The following is a 24,700-nucleotide window of genomic DNA, read 5'->3' as shown; positions in this document are numbered from 1 at the left end:
ACGTTCACACTTTTTTATATACTCCATATTATATTGTTAATTATATTTTTCTTACAAGTTCAATGCAACTACATGTTATTTATAATTTCCATTTCTCGAACCATAAGAAAAAATATAGAGTACTACTATCTTCCTTGCACATAACAGGCCTCAAAGGTTCACATGTATCACGATTTTAGATTAGTAGCTTCGAATCTTATCCTTTTATTCACCAAGAAATCTTTAAATAATATGACTTTTATTTTTTTTCATTATTCTAATTTATCAATAACTGTTTTAAAATATTCTTCAATGGACTAGACAATATTCATCCCTATTTAATTTAATCGATAAAATTATAAATACCCAATTTATTTTTCATGAATTAATACATCTTTTAGCCGATTTAATTCACACAATCCCAAAGTTATTCCATAGAGATTTTATTTTTTCATGAATTAATACATCTTTTCAAAGCTTGTTTCTGACTACAAAAGTGTATATATATATATATATATATATATATATATATATATATAAACGTTATTAGTTATCTTAATTTAAGGAGGAAATAAGCAGTAGCACGAAAAGCTTAAAAGCAATTTCCCCAACAATTACCTTTCTTGCACTTCATAACATTTGACTCTTGCAGCAATGAACTGGAACAAAAACGTTGCCGTTGCACCAAAAATCGTAGTCGGTAAAATTTATCCCAACGCAAACACAAACTTTAAGGCTGTCCCATTTAGCTAAAAAAATATTAGTAGGGGACTAGCTTCAAATGGCAACCAATATCAATGCAAAATTATTAGTGTGCACACAATTTCAAAAAACTCAGTAACACCACGAGCAAACCAAGGTTCATCTAAAGAACAAAAAAATACCAAGGTTCGTCAAAATCCAATCAAAGAAGTAACTACTTGTGCACATATTTTATCAACTATTCGACCTAATCAAGTTGATGAGAAGCAAGCAAAACCAAGCTGAGAAGAAAATGAGAAGCTTTTCTACCCGAAAACATGTCTTATCACCTCAAACAGCTGATATTTTCTTCAGCATCCACTTCTTTTTGGCGTTTTCAATTGCCTCCTCTTTCATCTTCAGAAGTTCACAGCAACGCTGCTGATAATGCAAATTGATGGCATCAAGCTCCACCTTCAGATCATGGCACATATTGTTTTCTTTGTCCCCCAGAGAAAGAGAAGAAACTCCAAAATCCATTTCACTAGATGCTGTGTTCCAAGAACCAGCAAAAGATGTCCCTGAATTTCTTATACTTTCACTCATCAAGGACTCCCTGATGCTATTTCTATTTTTCTCCACAACAACATAGTCAGCTGATCCCAAATCTTCCACATGCTCGATAACAGAAGTCGGTAAGGTGTGTTGGGACAATGCTCCAGTTGATTCTCTACTGGTGCAATTCAATTCCATGAATTGTGAAGATCTGTTCTGCTCACGAGCTTCTTTTGAAGGAATGCTGTTTGAACAATGTTGTCTAGCATCACAGACAGCGATTTGGTTATTGTAATGCATAGCAGAGTCGTTGACAAAATTCTTCCCCCCATTCAAACTTCCAGATGGTGTACTCCATTTGGTTAAAAGTCTTGAAACTAAAGAGTCGATCAACTCAGCTATCAAAGCAACATCATCTTTCCACAAATCAAGCTGTTCAACCATCTCCGCAGCAAGTGAAAGTGCTGTATCAGCATTATGATAAAACACGAAGTGAACATTCCTAACCCGGCCTGTTACAGATGTTTCGAACGTTAAACAAGTTTTCAAGTGGGACAAATCAAACCAGGAATGGTTTTAACAAGAGATATTTGCGATGTTATAATTACGTACCAGAACAGTCAGCAATCCTCAAGTTTAAAGATACTGAATTACCATCACAGTTCTCCCCTTTTAAGGTAAATTCATTTCTCTCATTCCATCTCCGAAGTTCAAGAGTTGAGAGACATGTTCCCACGATGCTTTCTGCGAAAGTGCTACCTGATAGCGTTTTGTAAGATGTGTCCACATCCATCACAAGAGAATCAGATCTTACTGAGTTTGATGATTTGGACATAACATCAGAAAGTTGTGGAGGAGCACAAGGGAAATCCTTGTGATCTTCAGACAAAAGGAACGATCCTTTCAAGAGCTCAGCAGCACTTAACCTCTGAGGAGCTGGAGCCAAACATTTTTCAATGAAATCTTTCACTTCAGGATCCTTCACTTTTCCCAGGGCAGCAGGCTTTATGCCCTACAATTTTAGACAGTAGGAAAATTACATCATCAGATGCAGTTAACCCATTTAACGGCTTAAAGGATCATTTTAGCACAGTACAACAAGGTAAAAGTGAAACTTACAGAAGTAACCTTCTTGTATATCTGTGCTTGATTTTTGCATTCGCTGTATGGATATTCACAGGTAATCAACTCTAACATGCACATCCCAAAAGAATAAATGTCCACCAGTTCATTATATTCCTCTTCATATAGCTCTGGTGCCATAAATTCAGGTGTACCTGTAGGAAAATTGGAAGTGACAATAAAACTATGAGGATGATGGTCCCTGAATTGAAGACATTCTTACAGGTAAACAAACAACTACCAATAACACTTCTGGCAGTGGGTTGTTGCATTATTGTAGCCAATCCAAGATCTCCGATTTTAACTTGCCCATGATTTCCGTTGACAAAAATGTTATCACATTTTAAATCCCTGTGAATAACAGGTGGATTGTGAGTATGAAGATAGTTGAGCCCACGAAGGATCTGCCTTGCCCAGTTCTTGATGGCCTTTATGTTGACACTCTTATGCTTCTTACGGTACCTAAACAAGAAAAAAGCACATCGTTAAACCTAGTTAAAACAGAAATAAATAAAAAATAACAAAACGGCAAGACATACAAACTGAAAGTCAAGAGAAACAGTATGAGAAAACTCACTGCCGCAAACTTCCTGAAGTGAATAACTCGGTGATCAGATTAATGGTTTTCTTCTCGTCATCCACCCAAGAGGCATATGACCTAATAACATTTTCATGTTTCAGTGTTCTTAACAAATGAACCTCAGAATACAGCCTCTCCAGATGTTCGGGGGACTGCAGGGCATCCTCAATAGTCACTTGGCTCCATGCAACTTCCACACCCTCGATTTCATCAAACCCCTTGTAACTGAAAAAGAAAAAGGAGTAAAAAATTGGGGGCAGATAAACTTTTAATCTAGGATATAAATCTACAAAAGTGATGAGAAACAAGCATCAAATTAGAACGTAATTTAAAAGATAGGCAAGGAAGCATACACATTTTTGAATGCTCCCCTCCCCAGGATTTCATTATACTGGAGGAAGAAAAAGAGAAAGGTAATAAAATAACCGAAGTGGATAGATTCAAAAAGCTGAAGAAAGAAACAAACCAATAAAAAGCAGAAATCAATAGTAAATATCCATAGTACAAGGCGCAATCAAATTAGTTGCACACATTTTCTTCTACCAACACAAGCCAACTTGCAATTAGTACAGCCTTTTTTTATCTCTTTGGGAAATGATGGAGTGTGGGATCGGCATCAGGGCGGTAGCAAAAGTGTAGAAGATATTGGCCCATCTTTGCAAAAAATGTCCAGATATCTCAAACAGTGAGAATATTAACCCAAGAATTTCCAAAACACAAAACATTATTTTACCTCTTTTGGAGATGGCTATAAGAAGTCATTTTATGGCGCATATAAAATTTACAATATTTATTTGCACTCAGGAAACAATCTTAAAATTTGGCAGATCAAAATAATCTCGACTCAGGGTAAACCATATCTCACAAGTTTATTATTGATTTAGTTCATATTTGGGTTACCCCATAATCTCACAAGTCATCTTACTTCTACTTTGACAACTAGACCAAAAGAGAGTGCACATTCTGGTGAAGCTTGAGTTCATGACAGAACAAACCAAAACTTATTCCATAATAAATGTCTGATCTATCCTATCAGCCAAGGCTTCTGATGCCTGAAGGGAGAATCCGCTTAAGAAATTAAGAAAGGGAGTAACCCAAATATGAACTAAATCAATAATAAACTTGTGAGATTGATCCGCACTGCACATTATTCATATCATTAGAAAATAAAATCACCACTTACGCTGCTACATCAAAACAATTATTCTGGCGTCCCTTAAGTTTGATGTACAGAGAAAAGATGAGATTTATCAATAAATGCAGTAAAGAGAAGTGTAAAATAAAATAATAGTTAATAAGCTTGAACCTCAATCCATTTTACAAAACAGTAGCGCCTACCTAAACTGATCAATAAGAAAGTATAAACCAGCGCACGAGATTCGGAAATTAAACAAATTTATCAAAAATCAAGAAATAATTAAACAAACAAAAATCAGTACGATGTCAATACCCGAAGATACCGCCTGTCCGGGGAAATTTCAACAACATCAGAATCTAAAGCCTCGATCTTCATTTTCTTATCCAATTTCTGCGTCCGGCAATCATTATTCACACAATCCATTCTCCAAAAAAATTATAACAAAACAATAAGGGAAAAAAACAAAAAAAGCACAATTAAACTGTACAATGAAACTCGGGTTAGAAAAACAGAGGATCGGAGAAGGCTTCGCAAGCAACGGAAAACGAATCAATGTTAGACCCAAATTGGAATAGACATCCGAAGATATTCACTCGCAGCGAACACGACGAAGAGTTCAGATTCACTTCTCCTCCGATTACCCTTGCCATCTCATTTAATAATTCAATGTTATACAAAACGATAGGCAAAAGTCAGAGAAGGATTAAAAGGGCGGATGAATCAGTCGAATTAGGTCATGAAACCAAAACCCTAGAAATCATGGGACGGAGGCGTTGAATCGGGATAAAGTCAAAAACCTAGGAATCAACTGAGAAAAAGCACAACTTTTTGGCCGATGGATGAATCAACACATACTACACAACACAGTGGATTGAAATTTATATGGAAGAAGAAGATGCCGTAAACTGGGATAATGGCGACTGAGTGGGGCCCTTGATGGATCATCTACCGTTCAAATATGTCAGCTCCATCATCCACCGTTAAATTATGTTGCTTTGTTCTTCAAAACTACAGATATTTGATAATCGATATCTTTTTCAAATTTGGCTTCTTACAAAAACGAAATCTCCATCTTTTTTTTCAGTTCTAAAATTTAGCATCAACAACTTATTTTTTAAAAAAATCTTATTATATTATTTTTAATGACCAAATTATCCTCGTAAATAAATTTTACGATTTCTCGTATGTATTTGTATTGTATATCGATTTCATGACTATAATATTGAATAACATTGGTCAATTAATAGATAATAACAATATTTTATACAACAGGTCAACTAATACTTATTAGTATGTCTCTTATGAAAGAGTCAACCCAACCTAACTTAATCACCCCAAATTTATAATAAAAATCATATTTTTGGCATAAAAAATAATCTTTTTTAATGAGTAACTCAAATAAAAGATCGATCTCATAAAATTGATTCGTAAAATCGTCTAACAAATGTTTTTTGTCGTCTAGCAATTGTAATAATAATTACCAATAATATTTATAAATATAATTACAACTAGTAGTCTATAAATGGAGGGAAAAAAAATCATCTGCAACAATTGTTATAATATTTCCTATTACATTGGCGATTTGCCACGTGTTGAATTTTCATTACTGTGATGATTTTCTAAACGTGGTAAATTAGCTACGTGACAAAAACCAATGGTTAATATAACGGTAAATTTGAGTAAAATCCCCATTCACAAAATAAACTTAAGGTCTATTTGGTTTCAAAAGCTAGGCCAAAAAAGCACTTTTTTAAGTGCTTTTCATTTAATAAAGTGTTTGGTTGACCAAAAAAGTGCTTAAATAAACACTTTTTTAAGTCAAAATTAGAGCTTTTTCAAAAGCCAAAAATTATAGCTTAAAAAAGTGCTTTTTAAAAAAAATGTCTACCAAATCCAAACGGGGCCTTAGTGTTCAGTACCCAAGCTAATAAATCTTTAAATTTAGTACCTGACAAAGCTTTTCTCTTATTTTTTACTCCCTATTGCTTGCACATTTCTTAAAATAATTTACCATTTTATTTCCCATTTGTTATTCTCTCACCTTCATCCCCTCCTTCACGCGCGACTCGGCAGAATTCTTCACCCCAGAAATCCCTAAGCCCCAAATCATCCACCGGCCGACTTGGCTCATCACCGGAAAACTTGCCCAACGACCGGCGAAGTCGGGTCTATGTAGTCGCCTTTGCATCGCTTCAAACTCAGGATTGCTTCACCCCGTCTCCTCTCCTCCCTCCACTTGTCTGCGATGCGATCGTTGATGCCACCATAGCTCGCCGACGCCGTAGTTACTCGCCATTAATACGGGAATACGCAAGCTTCTCCACGTTATTGTCTCCATTCCCATTCAATTTTTCAGAATCTCCTTCCTGTTCGAAATTGTAATTCTCGCAGGGGCCTTCCGCAGATCCGAGAAGCTTGAACCCGGTTTGCGCTCTTTTGTAATTCTTATGTTGTTATGGGCTTGTGTGCTTATTAATTTGTAAAATAGGATTTTGGATTGAAATTTGGTGTAGAAAATGGGATCTAGGGTTACGAGATTGGTATTTGAGCACCTACGCTGTGGTTTTTTTTAATTGTAATTCTTCGTCGGCTCATTTGAATGTTTCAATAACTCATTTGCGCACCTTATATCTATATGGATTCTATGTTTAAGCAACATGATTAGGCTGTGGGTATTTTTAATTATAAATATTAATTGGTTTATTGCAATCTTCATTGACTCATTGAAGTTTTGTGAATACTCGTTAATATAAATAATTAGATATTATAAACAATTATTGTAAATATTTTTTTTAGTACCCACGCTCTCAGGTTCTTGTTCATGGAGTTGTAAAAGCAAACATGTTCGGCTTGCTACATGAATCGAACGAACGAAAATAATTACATGATTTTTTTCCATTACACTTGATTTCTACATGTATAGATTTTTTTACGTTATGCTATCATATATGTTTGATGTATTATATTAAATAAAATATGTGAATTACTATGGTGTGCTTTGAATGAATTTTTCTTCAATTTTTGTCAGTTTGGTTGATTTATTTATCTTATTCGTTTAGTTTTGATGCATAATTTTTGGTTTGTTGGATTTTTTGGTGTGATTTGCATTGTTTTTCTTTGTGATATTTTATATCATTAAACTTGATGCTATGTGTTGTTTGTACTAAATTCAGAGGTTTATGTTGTATTAAAATTGATTATAATGAAATTATTATTTTCCTGTTATGTAGAAATGGGGAAAAAAAATTGTTGATGAAAACGAGGCTCAAATGAAAAGTAAAAGAGATGTCATGTCAAGATGTTCTTATACTTATTTTAGAAAAATAATGAACAAGGTTGAACCAAAAATCAATAAGAGGCAACGAGTAAGGATTATAGGTACGCCTTTTGATAAATGGTTGAAGATGCCTAAACTTCCCATCTACAGTACCAGAGTTGATGCGGTATTAAAGAGTTTCCACATCCAATCCTCCTCCTTTATATTTGGAAATGACATTGTCGTTCCTTTCACATCCTTCGAGTTCTCTATCGTCCTCGGTTTGCCGCATGGAGGCCAACCGGTTAACCAAGACCTTGAAATGAAGTCAAACTTTTTGTCACGTTATTTTTCAGGGAAGCTTAGCAAAGCCACGAGAAAATCGATTTCTGAAAATCTCCTTTTATTAGCCGAATCAAATGATGAATCAGATTTAGATGATTTTTTCAGGATGTATATTTTGTTTGCCTTGAATTGCATAGTATTTCCTCTGAGTACCTATTTGACATCTCGCTTCGTATTTTATTATATTGATGATTTGACGAACTTTTTTGGATATTCATGGGGAGATGCTGCACATAGATTTTTATGTGATCAAATTTATTCACATATTGGCTATTCGAAAGGAAAATTTGGAAGAAAAACATACTTGGATGGTTGTGTTGTCGGGTTGATGGTGAGTTTTTTTTTTAATATTATTTTTATTTTTTGTATCATAACATTTTAATCATTATTTATCTAGGCTTGGGTATATGAAAAAGTCTCTTCATTGGAAAAATTATCCTGCTCTCCACGTACATTTCCAAGGTTGTTTAAGTAGGGCGATAGCAAGATACCACTAAAAGTAGAAGATGCGGAGGCTTTACTTAAAAAAATAAATCGCACTAAGGTATTTTGTTTTCAGATTCATTTTCAGTCCTACAGAGGTGACTGTTTATTTTTATTTGTGAAAGGTGTTTGACATAATTCCATTCGGTGAGGAACTTGAGCTATTTGGTGATAGGGCTGGAAATGAAAAGGTAAACAAATAATTCATGAAATGTATTTTAGAATGCAATTGAGAATTGATGTCAAGTTTTTAGGTGGTAAATTTACAGTTGTCATCTAAAATGAAGGAGGATGAAATAACATGCAAATATAGGAGGTTGGAAAAACTTGCAGAGGATCGACGCCTTGAGAATCAAACAATTAGACAAATGTTTTGTGAAACTAATGGAATGATGACAAAAAATATTGGTGTTCGGGTAGATGGAGAGCTGGACGAGGAGAGAAATGATGGCCAAAATGTTAAGTTGTCAAATGAGGAGGCAAAATATTTTGATGAAAATTTAGGAGGATATGATAAATATGAAGATGTTGATGTTGTAACAGATTTTAGTAAAGGTGATGGTGTTGGTTTGACAAAGTTGGATGTTGAAGTAAATAAGGTTCTCCCCCAGAATTCTTCTAGAGGTGTAGATGAAAGTGATAAATCTAATGATGTCGCTGGCTCACAAGTAGATGCAATCGATAGTGTGATATCTTCAATTGTGAAGAATGTAATGATAAGGACTGATCGCGTGAAAAAAAGAAAACCAAATATGTTTGTCACTCCTCCAAGTTCCACCCCAAGGCGGAAAAAAAAAATCAATCAAGAAAAACAAAGATTTGACTATAATTAGTGATGAGGTATCATGCATTTTGAATTTTTGCGTATAATTTTGTTGTTTGGAGATTAAGTTATGGATGTCATTTAATATTTTATTTTCTTGTTTTTTTTGGTAAATATTTTTTCGCAGGGCGACACAAGTTCGGATGAACAGAAACAATTGGATGAAAAAATTGAGTTGGAGCTTAAAAAATACAAAGGTATGGAAGATTTTTGTGGTTGTGAAGAAGTCTCAGAAAAGGATCGCAAGATCATAATTGATTATCTCACAGGGGAAAAATTAAGGTATAATTTTTACCATTTTTCTAATTAAGGGGAAAAATTAAGGTATAATTTTTACCATTTTTATAATTGATTTCTTGCTTTTCCTTTATTTAACTGGAGTTGTCAACAATATTATTATTCTTGTAGTGGAATCGTGTGGGAAGATGAAAGATTTCGAATTTGTGGATCCGAACTGTGTGATTTGTTGTTTGGGAATTCGTTGAAGATAATATCATCAATTGTTATATGCAAATTATAAGTGGATATGGTTGGAAAAATGGTTTCGAAATCTTTTGCATGGATACGACAGTCCAGGTTCGTATATTTTGCAATGTTTAATAGTGTGTTTTGTATATGAAATACGAGAAGATAATAATTACCAATTTTTATTGCTTAGTTTGAGGTGTTGGGTGCGCTATCGAGGCTAAACACAAGACGGATATTGAAAGATAATGGCTACCGTAATTTTTTATCAAGTTTGACAAACGATTCGAGGGGAAAATTAGAAGCACTAAATAGAAATTTGATGGACAAGTGCAGGTTTTTGTTCTTCCCAATTTTCAGCCAAAGTCACTGGTTTTTGCTTCTTTACAAAGTAGAGAAAAATGAGTTTGAATTGTGAAACTCGATAGATACCGCCAAGGCACTTGGATCCGCAAGATCTTACGTAAGTTAAATATTAATTATTCATTATATCACAAGTATATTTTTATAATATTAAATGATGTTTGGTTGTGATTTTTTCATAGGCAAGATTCTTAGTTGGGTATATGAGGATTATGTGCGGTTATAACATAGGGGAATATGTGAATCGAGTTATGTGTCGACAACAAGGTGCAGATATGGATTATGGTGTTTACACATGTTTGTGGGTGAAGTGCTATTCTCGTGATGACGATGTAGCGTGGACGCACGAAAAAGATTGTACAATGAATAGTGTTAGAGCACGTATCGCTGCAAGCATTTTAATTGATAGTAATGGGGTCTTCGGTAGAAATGTATGAAGATTTCATTAGAAATCTATGAAGATTTCCTTATATGGATGAAACCATTTTGCTGGAATTATTTGATATATTAGCTTGACTAACAAAAATGTTTGCACTACATATAATGTCAAGTTGTATTCGTAAACTTGTGATTTTTTTATCACAACTGTCATGATGTTATCACAATATGGACCCAATTTAGTATAAAAAATCGAAAACATGGCATATAATTTGGAAAAAATATTTAATCTTCTCTTAGACACTTGATTCTAATTAATAGTCTACGTTGATGGAAAAATAATCCTTAATGTGTTATTTGGATATTTCAAGGAAAAAAAACATATGTCGAATATGAGCATAAAAAACATTTTATCCGGCACAAATACTTCAAGTATTGGCACAATATGGACCTAATTTAGTATAAAACATCGAGAACTTCGCAGATAATTTGGAAAAAATATTTAATCTTCTCTTGGACACTTGATTCTAATTAATACTCTACGGTGATGCTAAAATACTTCTTAATGTGTTAGTTGGATATTTCAAAAAAAAAGAACCATATGTTGAATATGAGCATAAAACACCTTTTATCTGGCACAAAATATCCAATTATTGGCACAATATAGACCCAATTTAGTATAAAACATCGAGAACCCGACATATAATTTGGAAAAAATATATAATCTTCTCTTGGACACATAATTCTAATTAATACTCTAGGTGATGCTAAAATACTCCTTAATGTGTTATTTGGATATTTCAAGGGAAAAAAAAACATATGTCGAATATGAGCATAAAATACATTTTATCCGGCACAAATATTCAAATTATTGGCACAATATGGACCCAATTTAGTATAAAATATCGAGAACCCGGCATATAATTTGGAAAAAATATATAATCTTCTCTTGGACACATAATTCTAATTTATACTCTAGGTGATGCTAAAATACTCCTTAATGTGTTATTTGGATATTTCAAAAAAAAAAAATATATGTCGAATATGAGCATAAAATACATTTTATCCGGCACAAATATTCAAATTATTGGCACAATATGGACCCAATTTAGTATAAAATATCGAAAACACGACATATAATTTGGAAAAAATATTTAATCTTCTCTTGGACACTTGATTCTAATGAATAGTATACGTTGATGGAAAAATAATCCTTAATGTGTTATTTGGATATTTCAAGGAAAAAAAAAACATATGCCGAGGATGAGCATAAAATACCTTTTATCTGGCACAAAAAATCCAATTATTGGCACAATATGGACCCAATTTAGTATAAAATATCGAGAACCCGGTATATAATTTGGAAAAAATATATAATCTTCTCTTGGACACATAATTCTAATTCATACTCTAGGTGATGCTAAAATACTCCTTAATGTGTTATTTGGATATTTCAAGGAAAAAAAACATATGTCGAATATGAGCATAAAATACATTTTATCCGGCATAAATACTCAAAGTATTGGCACAATATGGACGCAATTTAGTATAAAACATCGAAAACACGGCATATAATTTGGAAAAAATATTTAATCTTCTCTTGGACACTTGATTTTAATTAATAGTCTATGTTGATGGAAAAATAATCTTTAATGTGTTATTTGGATATTTCAAGAAAAAAAAAACATATGTCGAATATGAGCATAAAAAACATTTTATCCGGCACAAATACTCCAAGTATTGGCACAATATGGACCTAATTTAGTATAAAACATCGAGAACTCCGCATATAATTTGGAAAAAATATTTAATATTCTCTTGGACACTTGATTCTAATTAATACTCTATGGTGATGCTAAAATACTCCTTAATGTGTTATTTGGATAGTTCAAAAAAAAAAGAACCATATGTTGAATATGAGCATAAAACACCTTTTATCTGGGACAAAAAATCCAATTATTGGCACAATATGGACCCAATTTAGTATAAAATATCGAAAACACGACATATAATTTGGAAAAAAATATTTAATCTTCTCTTGGACACTTGATTCTAATTAATAGTATACGTTGATGGAAAAATAATCCTTAATGTGTTATTTGGATATTTCAAGGAAATGAAAAACATATGCCGAGGATGAGCATAAAAAACATTTTATCCGGCACAAATACTCCAAGTATTGGCACAATATGGACCTAATTTAGTATAAAACATCGAGAACTCCGCATATAATTTGGAAAAAATATTTAATCTTCTCTTGGACACTTGATTCTAATTAATATTCTACGGTGATGCTAAAATACTCCTTAATGTGTTATTTGGATATTTCAAGAAAAAAGAAGCATATGTTGAATATGAGCATAAAACACCTTTTATCTGGCACAACAAATCCAATTATTGGCACAATATGGACCCAATTTAGTATAAAACATCGAGAACCCGACATATAATTTAGAAAAAATATGTAATCTTCTCTTGGACACATAATTCTAATTAATACTCTAGGTGATGCTAAAATACTCCTTAATGTGTTATTTGGATATTTCAACATCCACCATTTTGTTCAACCGCTTAAAGATTTTAAAGTCTAACACAACCAACAATATCTTATACCAACACAGTAGTCTTGTTGATTTCAAACCAAAAATTAAATCACAAAATGCCACCAGATCTTGTAGCTCTTTTTCCACAACATTCACTGCTACTTTCTTGGTTTAGTAAACTCTTGTGTCTGCAAGAAATGAAAACAATAAATGAGAGATTGATATAGAATTTAAAAAATTAATAACATCACAAAACAATTAGTATAATCGAATGAAAATATATGGTATTATTGTTTGTGTATGGCTCTGGTTCTTTGCATGTTCGTCTATTATGCCCTTGTCCATGACATCTCCCATACTTTTTCACACGTTGTTCAACTTGAGAAGGTATTCGCTTAGTCCTTCTACGTCCTGGCTGGCTACGGGTTGTAGGAGCGTAAATGGTAAGTTCGTCATCGAGATATCCCTCATTCATGTCAGATATTGGAATGAGATTAATGATTCCTTTGTAAGCTTGGCGGTACATGCCCACCTTAAAATATCCATCACAGAATTGATAGACAGATAGAGACTTAGATTCTATACAGGCGCAAGCATGTTTGCACGGGAGCCTATATATCTGCCAAGCTCGACATGAACAATGCCATGAATTTAAATCCACTGCAAAAGTTTTGTCCCCATCTACAACCTCAAACTGAGATCCACAAAACTTGAGAACCTTTAAGGTTCGAGATTTACCATATGCAATCGACACATCCTTCTCCTTTCTTGGACTTAGTTCTCGTGTCATCTCCAATGTTTTTTCTCGTCTTTGCTGCATCATGGTCATTATTTGAATGCGTATATTATCTACCATAGCCACAATAGGTAGATGGCGCGCAGGTTTTACCCAATTGTTTCAGCTTTCAACAATATTATTGTTGATGACACCCCATCGCTCACCCAAAAACAAAGAATTGGCCCAATTTTCTGGGGATGAGCTCACAAGAAAATCTTGGGCGAGCGGCATTGAATCAGTTATACTTTTTATATGTTGAGTAAACTCATGTCTTAATGGGGTGTAAGCTGCTTTTTTCAAGACAGAAGACCAATGTTTTTTGTTATGGAGAGGATACCTACGCAACACCTTCAAAAATAAAATTTAAAAATAAAAACCCATTGATAGAAAATAATAAAAATATGACTGAAATATTGTTAAATCAATATACGACAAACCTGTTTGACGAAGTTATCGACCAAATGTCTCAGACAATAAGAATGATAACTACCAGGGAACACGGATTGAATTGCCTTGATCAATCCAGGATGTCGATCAGAGAAAAAAGTATACCTATGGAATACCATGATGTATTGGGATGCCAAGACATTTTTTAAATGGTAGCAAAACCATTCCCAGTTAGAATCATTTTCTGCACACACAACTGCATATGCCAGTGTAAAAATATCATCATTTGCATCCTTGGCCACAACGACTAATAAACATCCTTTGTACTTGTTCTTAATGTGAGTTCCATCCAAAAATATTAATGACCGACAACCACTAATAAAACCAACAAGACATGCGTGAAAACATATAAACAATCGTCTAAATTTTTGTGTCATCGGATCAATTTCACATTCAACAAAACTCCCGGGATTTGTTTCTTTAACATTTTGACAATACCATCGCAACTTATCATACGATCCCTCATCAGTCCCATGAATACCATGCATTGTCATTTCTTTGCCTGCCCAAACTCTATGATACTCAAGTTCTACACCATAATCTCTTTGAAGGTCCTTTATCATTGTACATGGACGATATGATGGCTCTCCCCTTAACTTCTCCTTCACCAAGTTAGCTACCCAAGATACATTAGCTTTAGGATGACCTCTAGTTCGCAAATTATCGTCCCCACAACTATGGCTTAGGTTGCATTTTCTTATGCCGAATGAATTATCAGATTTATGTTTTGAGACATAAATTTTCCACTGACATTTTTCTTCGCTGCAAACAACTAAGATCTTTTCACTTTCATTTTTCCTATAAGAAAGTGACTTTCTTGTGGCAATAGCATAGTTTTTAAGACAAATCCTGAATTCTGCAGCATCTTTAAATGTTTGGCCATCACCACGTATGCAATTAACCCAAGAATCGATAGAATTGCTTAAAGTGCAAACTTCAAGCTCGTGACCTCCGTCCGTAGAAACGTCATCATCGAAATCAAACCTTACCATTTCAAATACAAATCAATTGAATACATGAGCAAACAACTCAATATTTGTTTATAAAAAATTTAACTTGCATTAAAAACTATAACACGTTTTAAATATCATTAATTAACTAATATATAAAATAAACAATGAAAAAAAAAAATTCATGTTCTGTACAAAATTAAATAACCAGCAAAAAAATATCATGAAGTTTGCAAATTTTGAAACCTTGCACTTAGACCAAAATAACAATGCAAAAATATTACCTTTCAGCATTTATGTTACCCTGACTCTGATCATCTTTTGCAACTGCTCTCAAACTGATCATATTCAATTTCAAACAAATATGAAGGTTTATCATGTTTCGGACGTCATCATCTTCATTCAGAGTCACTGCAATCTTCTCATGAGGTGCTATGTATTGCAATACCGTTAATTCATGATTAATAGCATTACATTTTCGTCCTAGACTCTGGAATATATCCAATAGAGTTGCACCATAAGGAATTGAAATCAAATAAAGACCTTTGGCATAGCGGCAACTTCCAAGAAATAAAAAATTACCGCTCCCAGATCCGGCTTCCATGATCTGGAATATCTGGAAAATTTAAAATACCACAAAGAAAAATAATGCAAATCACACCAAAAAATCCAACTAACCAAAAATAATGCATCAAAACTAAACGAACAAGATAAATAAATCAACCAAACCGACAAAAATTGAAGAAAAATTCAATCAAAGCACACCATAGTAATTCACATACTTTATTTAATATAATATATTAAACATATATGATAACATAACGTAAAAAAATCTATACGTGTAGAAATCAAGTGTAATGTAAAAAAAATCATGTAATTATTTTCGTTCGTTCGTTCGATTTATGAAGCAAGCCGAGCATGTTCGCTTTTACAACTCCATGAACAAGAACCTGAGAGCGTGGGTACTAAAAATAATAATTACAATAATTGTTTATAATACGATATCTAATTATTTATAATAACGAGTATTCACAAAAATTCAATGAGTCAATGAAGATTGCAATGAACCAGTGAAGATTTATAATTAGAAATACCCACAACCTAATCATGTTGCTTAAACATAGCATGCATATAGATGAGTTATTGAAACATTGAAATGAGCCGATGAAGAATTACAATTAAAACAAAACCACAGCCTAATCGCTCAAATACCGATCTCGCAACACTAGATCCTATTTTCTACACCAAATTTCAATCCAAAATCCTATTTTACAAATTAATAACCACACAAGCACATAACAACATAAGAATTAAAAAAGAGCGCAAACCGGGTTGAAGCTTCTCGGATCTGCGGAAGGCCCCTGCGAGAATTTCAATTAATCGAACAGGAAGGAGACTCTGAAAAATTGAATGGGAATGGATACAATAACGTTGAGAAGCGTCCGTATGCCCGTATTAATGGCGATTGACTACGGCGGCGGCGAGCTATGGTGACATCAACGATCGCATCGCAGACAAGTGGAGGGAGGAGAGGAGACGGGGCGAAGCGATCCTGAATTTGAAGCGATGCAAAGGCGACTACATAGGCCCAACTTCGCCGGTCGTTGGGCAAGTTTTCCGGTGATGGGCCAAGTCGGCCGATGGATGATTTGGGGCTTAGGGATTTCTGTGGTGAAGAATTATGCCGAGTCGCACGTGAAGGAGGGGATGAAGGTGAGAGAATAACAAATGGGAAATAAAATGGTAAATTATTTTAAGAAATATGCAATAAGGAGTAAAACATAAGAGAAAAGCTTTGTCAGGTACTAAATTTAAAGATTTATTAGCTTGGGTACTGAACACTAAGTTTATTTTGTGAATGAGGATTTTACTCAAATTTACCCTTAATATAACACACAAATATTACTCGAATTGTTGCATAATATATATATTTTTTCTTTGTGAATGAGATGTTTTTCGTAGATTCTATTTCTAAATCATTTGTTTATCTCTCAATTCAATGGGTAAATGTATATATGAGATGGATTGATTCGATCCATATATACGAAAAAAATAGTATATTTGATATACAATTAATTAATAATTTTGTTCAAATGTAGGATTAGGTCAGAAATCCACGTCACCAAATTGACAGATGAAACAATAATTTTTGTGTAATTTAATATCATCCACAACAATAATTTTGTTATCAATTAAACTTATATTTTACAATATGAATATAATTTGTAAAACAAAAATATTATAAATATGCAATATCTGCAAATAACTAGTTATATATTTATTCTATGATATAAAAGAAGAACTTATTATAATAATTATCTTTGAGAACAGAAATATATTATTTTATAATTACCCATTCTTATCTATTTTCCTACTAAAACCTTTCGCTCACTTTGTATTTTACTTCAAACACGTGCATATAATTAGGAAAAATAAGTTTTTTGGTTGAGTAACTTTAGCCCATTTGGATTTTGGTCTATTAACTTTTTTGATGTGGGTTTTGGTATACTAACTTTGCATTTTCAGTGTTTTTTGGTCCAAATGTATGTGTGTCAGCTTTTAATTGGTTCATGTCATCATTTTGGACCAATTAAAAATTGACATGTATACAGTTGGGCCAAAAACACTGAAAATATAAAGTTAGTGTACCAAAACGCACATCAAAAAAGTTAATTGACCAAAACCAAAACATGCACAAGTTAATGGACCAAAAAACTTATTTTCCCAAAAATTTATTTTGTACACACAAAATGTGTGCATTTTTGGCTAGTTGAATAAGAATTACTCGAAGGGTGTTGATTAAAATCAAAATTTAGTACTTTAATATATATATATATATATATATATATATTTCAAATTTACTAATAGAAATTAGAATACCATATTATTATTCTTTTATCTATACCTTTTTAATACCTAACTAACTAATAATTTATTTAATTAATTAAGTAAGAATGTAAACGCAAAATTATTTAAAAAATTAATTTGGTGACAAGTATTACATTCCTAAGCTGAGCCCGACTCGAGTCAACATTTTTTGTGCTGCTGGGCTCCGACCCACCCACCAAACCTAACCTAAGCCTAACCTCCGACAAAATTGGGTTCCCCAATTGATTCTTCCGCTGAAACCACATGCCTTCAACCCATATCTGATACCCACGCAACGCATCAGATTGATAGTTTTTCAATTGATTTTTCGTTTCAGATTCAAGCTATAACCATTGTAAACAGTTTTGTAGGTGGAAGATTGTGACTGAGATCATCCGATATGGCGAATTTGTATGTGCAGGCAGCGCCGCCGACGGATCTGAATCGGAATACGGAGTGGTTCATGTATCCTGGTGTATGGACCATCTACATCCTCATATTATTCTTCTCATGGCTGGTCGTGCTCTCGGTCTTCGGGTGTTCTTCGGGCATGGCATGGACAATTGTTCATCTCTCCCATTTCGTCGTACGTTTCTTTGATTCCATTTTTTTAATAATCTTTGGATGGATTAATTTGTATCTGTTCGCGGATGCTTGTTTAAAATCTTTCGCAATCGATTGCTTGTGCTGGTAGGGAGTAGATGGATGCTGATTTTGGTTTTCATAATAGTCTGTGTATTTTCTCTTGGAATCATCGATGAGATGATGAAATTTATGGCTGTGTTTCGTGGTATTTAGGTTTGATTATTTGATATTTCTTTTTAATGGTTTTGCATCTCGAGGATTGATTTAAGTGGGTTTAGTGTAAGACTAGGTGAATGTGAATGTTTTGCGAAGAAATTGGCTCCTTTTATTATCACATTCTTTTCTTTTTTTCTTTGTCTTTTTGAGTAATTTTGTTATCATATTCTACGATTGCATACATATTTATGTATCCATGTTTATGAAAATTTTAGCAGTTTACTCTAAACCCGTTTAAGTTCATACAAATCTTTCTTTCTGATAACACCACTTGCATAAAGTTTTTCATCTCAATGGTACCATCATCCTGCTCAGAAAGAAGAACAAAGGAAGTAATCTTTAAATGTTATACGTGAAAAAAAGGGCAAAGCCAATGTTCTTTGGCAGAATAAAAGGAATACTCCCACCTTTAGACTTAAAAGGTAGTTGATTTTTAATAAGTCAAGCAATTGACATATTTGAACATGGAAGTACTGTGCAAGCCAAAAATAGCTCTTACTAAGTTGTGAAATTTCCAATTGATAACACAGCGCCTGGCCAACTGTTGAACTTTTTTAAAGCTTGCATGATATTATTCAATTACAAGTAAACCAAGAAGTTTAAATATAAAGAACACAAAAAATTATACAAATAGTCATTGTGCATGCATTTCAATCCTCCTTTCTTCTGTAGAACAAAACCATCATATTTATTGATCTACGATGAACTTTGCTGACCGACCCCCACTTACACTATGTGGCTGCATACTAGCATACAACTTAGGTGCCACCCAAAATATGTATGTGTTGGACCATTTTACTCAGATTGACCTACACAAAAGTACAAATTTTGAGCTTCGAGTCACATAGTAAGTGACTGCATTTGCTCTTCAATTCTATCATTTGTAAGATGATATATGTGAGTGAAGGGATAAATTCCTCAGATATTAAGAAATGGTCGAGGAGTTTCTGAGTTGGTGTAGGCGTGTTGCTGCTTTAAAGGTTTGGATACACAGATAAACGGATTTGGGTTCATATTTTCAAAAACAAGAATTTCAAACTCTCAAACTTTCATCTTAGTTATAGACCGGGTGACCTTGAATCTTCCAAGGATCAAATCCAGGCGCCAAACCCTGATCCTTAGCATTTTAAATGTAGCCAAAAAGTAAAAAAAAATTCTTGTATCGGCACATCCTCAACTTTTCCTGTAGTTCATATTTTGCATTCAGTGCTCCATACTTTCTATTCAAATCCTCATTATATTCCAAGAGATGAAATAGACATGGTTTTAAATTTCTGTTACCTGCCTTTTCTGGCCAAAACATCTTCTCTGCTGTCTATCTCTAAGATTCACGATCAACTGTGGAATTCTTTGTCCACTCTAGTCCATACCATTTGGAATTTGGTTATAGCACTTAAGGGCGACTGTGCTAACTTAGCTGTCCTCTTAATTTTACTACATCCACCTCGATCTCTTTGACGTTAGGATTTCATCTCGACATCTCCTCTTTGGAATCCTCTAGTCTAATAATCAAACTTGTCCAGCTTCTAACGATTTATGTCTCTGCTGGCTTGTCTTTAAGCTGTTTAGCTACTATTGTCCAATAAACTTGTTCTTTTCCTTGCAAGATGTCCGAGCTATCAGAGTATCGTGTTGGATGTCTTCGCGCTGGATTGAATATCATTAAGCATGAAAATGGCCTACGTACTCAAGTTACCATCATTCCTAAATTATATGAGTTATTCTGATAAAACTCAATGGAGATTGTATTTTGTCATGATGCTTGTCATTTTTACGCAGGCTCGTAGAATATTCATTAGAAATTTTAGATCTCAATATAACTAGGAAGACGCTTTAAATACCACACATGGGTTACTGGGCATGCGAGTTTGATGTAGTCCATTTGGTATCTTTGTATCTGAGAATCAACAAATTCGATTCCGCGTTCACAAAGATTCGGGTCTTCTTTTTCATCTCCGATGACTCGATAATTTCCACAAACACAAATTCCATTTTTGATAGACCCAAAAATTCTTTCACAAAATAATCCATCTTTTTCCGGTTTATTGGTTTTGTAATGAAAAGTACAGGGTTTTGTCACTTCTCCAACTATCTCTCCATTAGGCTCCATTAGTCATGATTTTAGTGGACCAAGAGCTTATTTGTTGATGAGAAACTAATCCAATTCGTAGTTGTTGTCTTGTTGATGTTTATACCGATTGATTATAGAAGAAATATTTTGATGCTTATAATAGTGTATGGGAATTAAATAGAAATGGTGCATTTTTCGAAGAAATGTTCTTTCACAGTAGCTATGCTTTTGAATTGCTTTCTTCTTGTAACTATGACTTACATTCAGGTGACCTATCAATTTTTTGATTGGAAGAAGGGAAACTTTTTTCAGATGACCATGGTATCTACAATAGTGTTTGTTATTTTGTCGCAATGAGTTGTTCTCGTGAATGGGACTGGAAATTATTATTATCTTAAACGTAAGACAATCTCTACTGTTTGACGGAGCATCACAACAATTTGTAAGTTAATTGTGAGTTTATTTACTCGCAATAATTGTTTCGTAAAAAAAAAATACATTGCTTAACAATCTCAAAATATACCTACTAATAATAAAAAAAAAAAGATCCTATAAAATTAATAATTAAATTTTTGTTTATCTAAATATCTGAGAAGATTGCTTTCTAGGAACGTATACTTTAGGGCAAATGAGCTAAATTTGGTAACACTCGCCTGATTACTTAAATGCATTTGCAGCTCAAAACTTAAATTTGGAGGTCTGTCATAGACTTGATGGGTGGAGCAGAATCTCTTTCTACAGCTTCCGTATCCCAAATTATATTGGGCAGATTTATCAATATTGTCTGTTGAGTGTATATTATTTCGTCAAATCGTCTAACGATTTTCCCATATATTCACTAGGAAGATAAATAAATAGTATTGCACTAAAAAAAAAGATAAATAAATAGTCGATCCGGCCAGGGATGAGAGAGTTTAGGGAAAGGTTGTATTTTTTATCCTTTCAATCTGAAGCTTAAAGTGTTAATAATAGGAAATGGTCTAATCTTTGATTCGATTCAATCATTAATGATATTAGAATTAGTAAGAATGAAATTTTCCAGTGGATAGGATCCGTATCAAATTCGATTTAAGTCGATTGATTCCGGGCTGTGGCTTACTGTTGTTTAGGCTTTTTTCTGATGTCTGGGCATGCTTATCTCAGCCCCAGACTGGCTTTGTTCAATTTGTTTTTTTCTGTCATAAATATAATATAATATGTTTATTATTATATATGAATTTGGGAGGTTTGGATTGATGTAATAAAATTTCGTGGAACTAAGTTTTACAATACATCGATATTGGATATATTTGTTGGATATATTTGAAATTTATTCCAACTGGTATCTATGCCAAAAGCATAGAAAGAACTAGTATGGATTTTTAAATCCAAAATTGACTGGCCAAAGTATACTTCACATAGAATTGTGCTTATTTGATATGAATATGATATGATTCTGATGGTAGTATGGTACAGATTGGATGACCTTGAAAGATGTCTGAGCTTTCAGAGTATCATGCTGGATTAAATATCATGGGGAAAATTAAGCATGAAGTTAGCCTACGTACTCAAGTTATCATCATTCTTAAAATTATATGATAGTTATTCTGATAAAACTCAATGGAGATTATATTTTGTCACGGTGCTTGTCATTTTTACGCAGGCCTATAGACTATTCATTATTGAAATTTTAGATCTTGCTTATACTAGTGTATGTGAATTAAATAGAAATGGTGCATTTTTCCAGGAAATTTTCTTTCACAGTCACTATGCTTTTGAATTGCTTTCTTCTTGTAACTATGGCTTACATCCAGGTCACCTATCACTTCTTTCATTGGAAGAAGGGAACACCGTTTTCAGATGATCAGGGTATCTACAATAGGTTGACTTGGTGGGAGCAAATTGATAATGGGAAACAGCTCACCCGTAATAGGAAGTTTTTAACGGTCGTGCCTGTTGTACTGTAAGTGCTCTCTAGATACTATCAATTGTATATTGTTCTGATTAGTTATATTTCTTATGATGCGGTCACCATACATTTTTATCGTTGATAATCAATTTATCAGTCTTACCATTACTCTTTACTGATTCATAAGAGGTTAAGGATTGAGAGAGCTACATATCTTCATTACCTTAGATTAAAATAACTGCACGTTAACCTGTGAGTGAACATATTTTTCCTTAGTTGTTTGGAGTTCTGTAGAATGATACGAAGTTTGTGATATGTGTTGGTAGGAATGTGATATCTGGAAGGATTGAGCTTGAATAGATTCAGAGTTTGCAGTATATAGGTTAAAATGTGGTATCTAGAGGATGTAAACTTTATATTCAGCTATCTGTAAAGGTGCTCGACTTAAAGATGGGATATACATGGAACGTGTGAATGAATCTACTTAAAAGCTTAACTTGGCGTGGAAAAATGTAGAAATGTGATTTGGAAAGCTTAATGTCTTTATAATTTTTTAACTTCCTATAAACGAATGTCTTGGAGAAGAAGGATAAAATTTGATGCCTGGATTCAGAGAATGAAAAATGAGATGATTAACTTTAAGCTATATTTGAGTTTTGCAACTTTTTTGCAGATCACCATACAAATACTGCATGATGAATCTCCTCTCAGCAAATAAATCAATGCTGTTGTGCAATACAAACTTTTTGCTTATTGTTTTGGCAATACCTGCATCGTGTGTTATTTTTTAAAGTAATACAAACATGAACTTCATTTTTTAATTTGAGATATAGAACATGCGTGTCCCTTTTCTGATTAATTATAGAGGAGCTTCTATTTCTATTTTATTTGTGCTCTGTGGCTTGGCTAATAAAAATAATAGAAAGTTTCTTTACTAATATCTATTCACGCACGTCGTCCTATTTTTTTGGGCAGGTACTTGATAGCCTCGCATACAACCGACTATCAATACCCTATGATCTTCTTCAATACGCTGGCAGTTTTTATTCTCGTGGTTGCCAAGTTCCCACATATGCACAAAGTTCGTATCTTTGGCATCAATGCTGATCAATGAACCAAGATCTCCACTATAATACCTGGTGTAGATCCGTTCTCAGACTCAAGTGCAGTGTGCTGGAATTCTGCAGCATGAATTGTAAGGAACATATGACTTCGTAAAATGTAAAGAGGGCATCTTTTTGGATGAATAATAATCTCTGTAACAAGTATATTCATCATAAGTCAGTTTCTGAGTTTTCTATACTCCGATTCTGTGTGCCCATAATTTTTCCATTTGATATAATATACTATGATAAACTAAAGCTTCCATTTTCTCACCCATCCAAAAAAAAAAAATGCATCCATTTTCTACACTCAATGAATGCTGGCTATTAGGTTGATCTTGTTTCTTCACATTTTGCTTGGTGAGTAGTTTAATTAGAGGACGATCTTCAACACATTTCAATATAGGTTTCATAGGCTTTGAATAGGACGTTGCACATATGCATTCCATAATCTCAAAGGCCTTACGAGCGTTGAAAAACGCATCCAACTTGTAAAGTGAGTTGAACATCTCACACATTAGTCTTTGAATCAATTAACCATATTACAATCTGAGCTTTCCGAAATCTCCTGCAGTAAACAGGGCAAACACAGCACCGTGGTGTTTGTTTCAAAACATGTGGTATTCTTCTGGCTTGTATGTCCTAATTCCTATCATGTCATGTGGGTTGTGGTAATCGGTTGTGAAATTGTGAGGGAAAAAAAAAAAGTCGATCCAGCGGATAACTTGATCCATGATGTGTGGGCGGACCCAAGGTGGAGAATCTCCCTCTGATTGATTTTAAGGGAGTGTTTGCAATAGATTTTGATTTTGTATAATTGATTAATTTATAGATTATAAAAAAGTTAAGAAAAATCAAAAGTTAATAGTGTTTGGAAACAAATGTGAAAATCTAAAAATCAAAGTTTGGTAGTGTTTGATAAATAAGTGATTAAAATGATTTTAACAATGACCTTCTTATTAGAATGACTTTTGTAGAATCATAATCACCACATGACTAGCTTTTGGATTTCAATTAAGTTAAGCATAAGCTAACACATAATCTAGATTTAAGAAACACACAAAAATAATTTTTTTAAGCCAA

At 33.5% G+C, this 24,700-nt stretch overlaps 3 protein-coding genes and 2 long non-coding RNA genes across 6 annotated transcripts; 2 read left to right on the top strand and 3 right to left on the bottom strand.

Annotated features, from left to right (window-relative positions):
* Positions 1–817: 817 nt before the first annotated feature.
* On the bottom strand, positions 818–4,974 carry LOC140871375 (probable serine/threonine-protein kinase WNK10). 2 transcript variants are annotated; one of them, XM_073273859.1, is made up of 7 exons: positions 4,368–4,971; positions 3,271–3,308; positions 2,915–3,142; positions 2,579–2,799; positions 2,335–2,492; positions 1,828–2,227; positions 818–1,727 (listed from the first exon to the last, which is right to left on the bottom strand). In XM_073273859.1, the coding sequence occupies exons 1-7, from the start codon at positions 4,476–4,478 to the stop codon at positions 1,012–1,014; spliced, it is 1,872 nt and encodes a 623-aa protein (XP_073129960.1). In that variant the 5' UTR covers positions 4,479–4,971; the 3' UTR covers positions 818–1,011. The 2 variants fall into 2 exon arrangements, with proteins under 2 accessions (XP_073129960.1, XP_073129962.1); XM_073273861.1 differs by lacking the exon at positions 3,271–3,308 and having other exon boundaries at positions 4,368–4,974.
* Positions 4,975–7,804: 2,830 nt separating this feature from the next.
* Positions 7,805–10,172, top strand: LOC140872358 (uncharacterized). The gene is made up of 7 exons (XR_012147792.1): positions 7,805–7,987; positions 8,054–8,200; positions 8,265–8,330; positions 9,090–9,244; positions 9,371–9,538; positions 9,621–9,890; positions 9,973–10,172. It is a non-coding gene; the product is annotated as an uncharacterized lncRNA (long non-coding RNA).
* Positions 10,173–12,820: 2,648 nt separating this feature from the next.
* Positions 12,821–14,499, bottom strand: LOC140871908 (uncharacterized). Its single transcript, XM_073274652.1, has 4 exons — positions 14,375–14,499; positions 13,927–14,251; positions 13,071–13,525; positions 12,821–12,899 (listed from the first exon to the last, which is right to left on the bottom strand). The coding sequence occupies exons 1-4, from the start codon at positions 14,497–14,499 to the stop codon at positions 12,821–12,823; spliced, it is 984 nt and encodes a 327-aa protein (XP_073130753.1).
* A 296-nt stretch (positions 14,500–14,795) lies between these two features.
* On the bottom strand, positions 14,796–16,557 carry LOC140871230 (uncharacterized). Its single transcript, XR_012147657.1, has 3 exons — positions 16,215–16,557; positions 15,171–15,502; positions 14,796–14,920 (listed from the first exon to the last, which is right to left on the bottom strand). It is a non-coding gene; the product is annotated as an uncharacterized lncRNA (long non-coding RNA).
* A 1,358-nt stretch (positions 16,558–17,915) lies between these two features.
* LOC140871666 (uncharacterized) lies at positions 17,916–23,814 on the top strand. The gene is made up of 3 exons (XM_073274280.1): positions 17,916–18,340; positions 22,420–22,568; positions 23,490–23,814. Exons 1-3 carry the CDS (start codon positions 18,155–18,157, stop codon positions 23,626–23,628), a joined length of 474 nt encoding a protein of 157 aa, XP_073130381.1. The 5' UTR covers positions 17,916–18,154; the 3' UTR covers positions 23,629–23,814.
* The last annotated feature ends 886 nt before the right edge of the window (positions 23,815–24,700 follow it).

This window comes from Henckelia pumila, unplaced genomic scaffold (assembly GCF_033568475.1).
Source record: "Henckelia pumila isolate YLH828 unplaced genomic scaffold, ASM3356847v2 CTG_461:::fragment_3, whole genome shotgun sequence".
NCBI classification, from domain to species: Eukaryota; Viridiplantae; Streptophyta; class Magnoliopsida; order Lamiales; family Gesneriaceae; genus Henckelia; species Henckelia pumila.
Note: the sequence above shows the minus strand (reverse complement) of the source record. Positions and strands in the feature narration are given on the sequence as shown.

Excerpts from the sequence above, each read along its gene's own strand:
- LOC140871908 (XM_073274652.1), bottom strand. The coding sequence starts at position 14,499 with ATGATAAAGGACCTTCAAAGAGATTATGGTGTAGAACTTGAGTATCAT. Across the intron at positions 14,252-14,374 it reads TCGTATGATAAGTTGCGATG|TGGTTGTCGGTCATTAATAT; the intron begins GTATTGTCAAAA and ends TGGTTTTATTAG. Across the intron at positions 12,900-13,070 it reads GTTGAACAACGTGTGAAAAA|ACACAAGAGTTTACTAAACC; the intron begins GTATGGGAGATG and ends CATTTCTTGCAG.
- LOC140871666 (XM_073274280.1), top strand. The coding sequence starts at position 18,155 with ATGGCGAATTTGTATGTGCAGGCAGCGCCGCCGACGGATCTGAATCGG. Across the intron at positions 18,341-22,419 it reads TTCATCTCTCCCATTTCGTC|GTCACCTATCACTTCTTTCA; the intron begins GTACGTTTCTTT and ends GCTTACATCCAG. Across the intron at positions 22,569-23,489 it reads ACGGTCGTGCCTGTTGTACT|GTACTTGATAGCCTCGCATA; the intron begins GTAAGTGCTCTC and ends TTTTTTGGGCAG.
- LOC140871375 (XM_073273859.1), bottom strand. The coding sequence starts at position 4,478 with ATGGATTGTGTGAATAATGATTGCCGGACGCAGAAATTGGATAAGAAA. Across the intron at positions 3,143-3,270 it reads AGGGGAGCATTCAAAAATGT|TTACAAGGGGTTTGATGAAA; the intron begins GTATGCTTCCTT and ends TTTCTTTTTCAG. Across the intron at positions 2,228-2,334 it reads TATACAAGAAGGTTACTTCT|GGCATAAAGCCTGCTGCCCT; the intron begins GTAAGTTTCACT and ends CTAAAATTGTAG.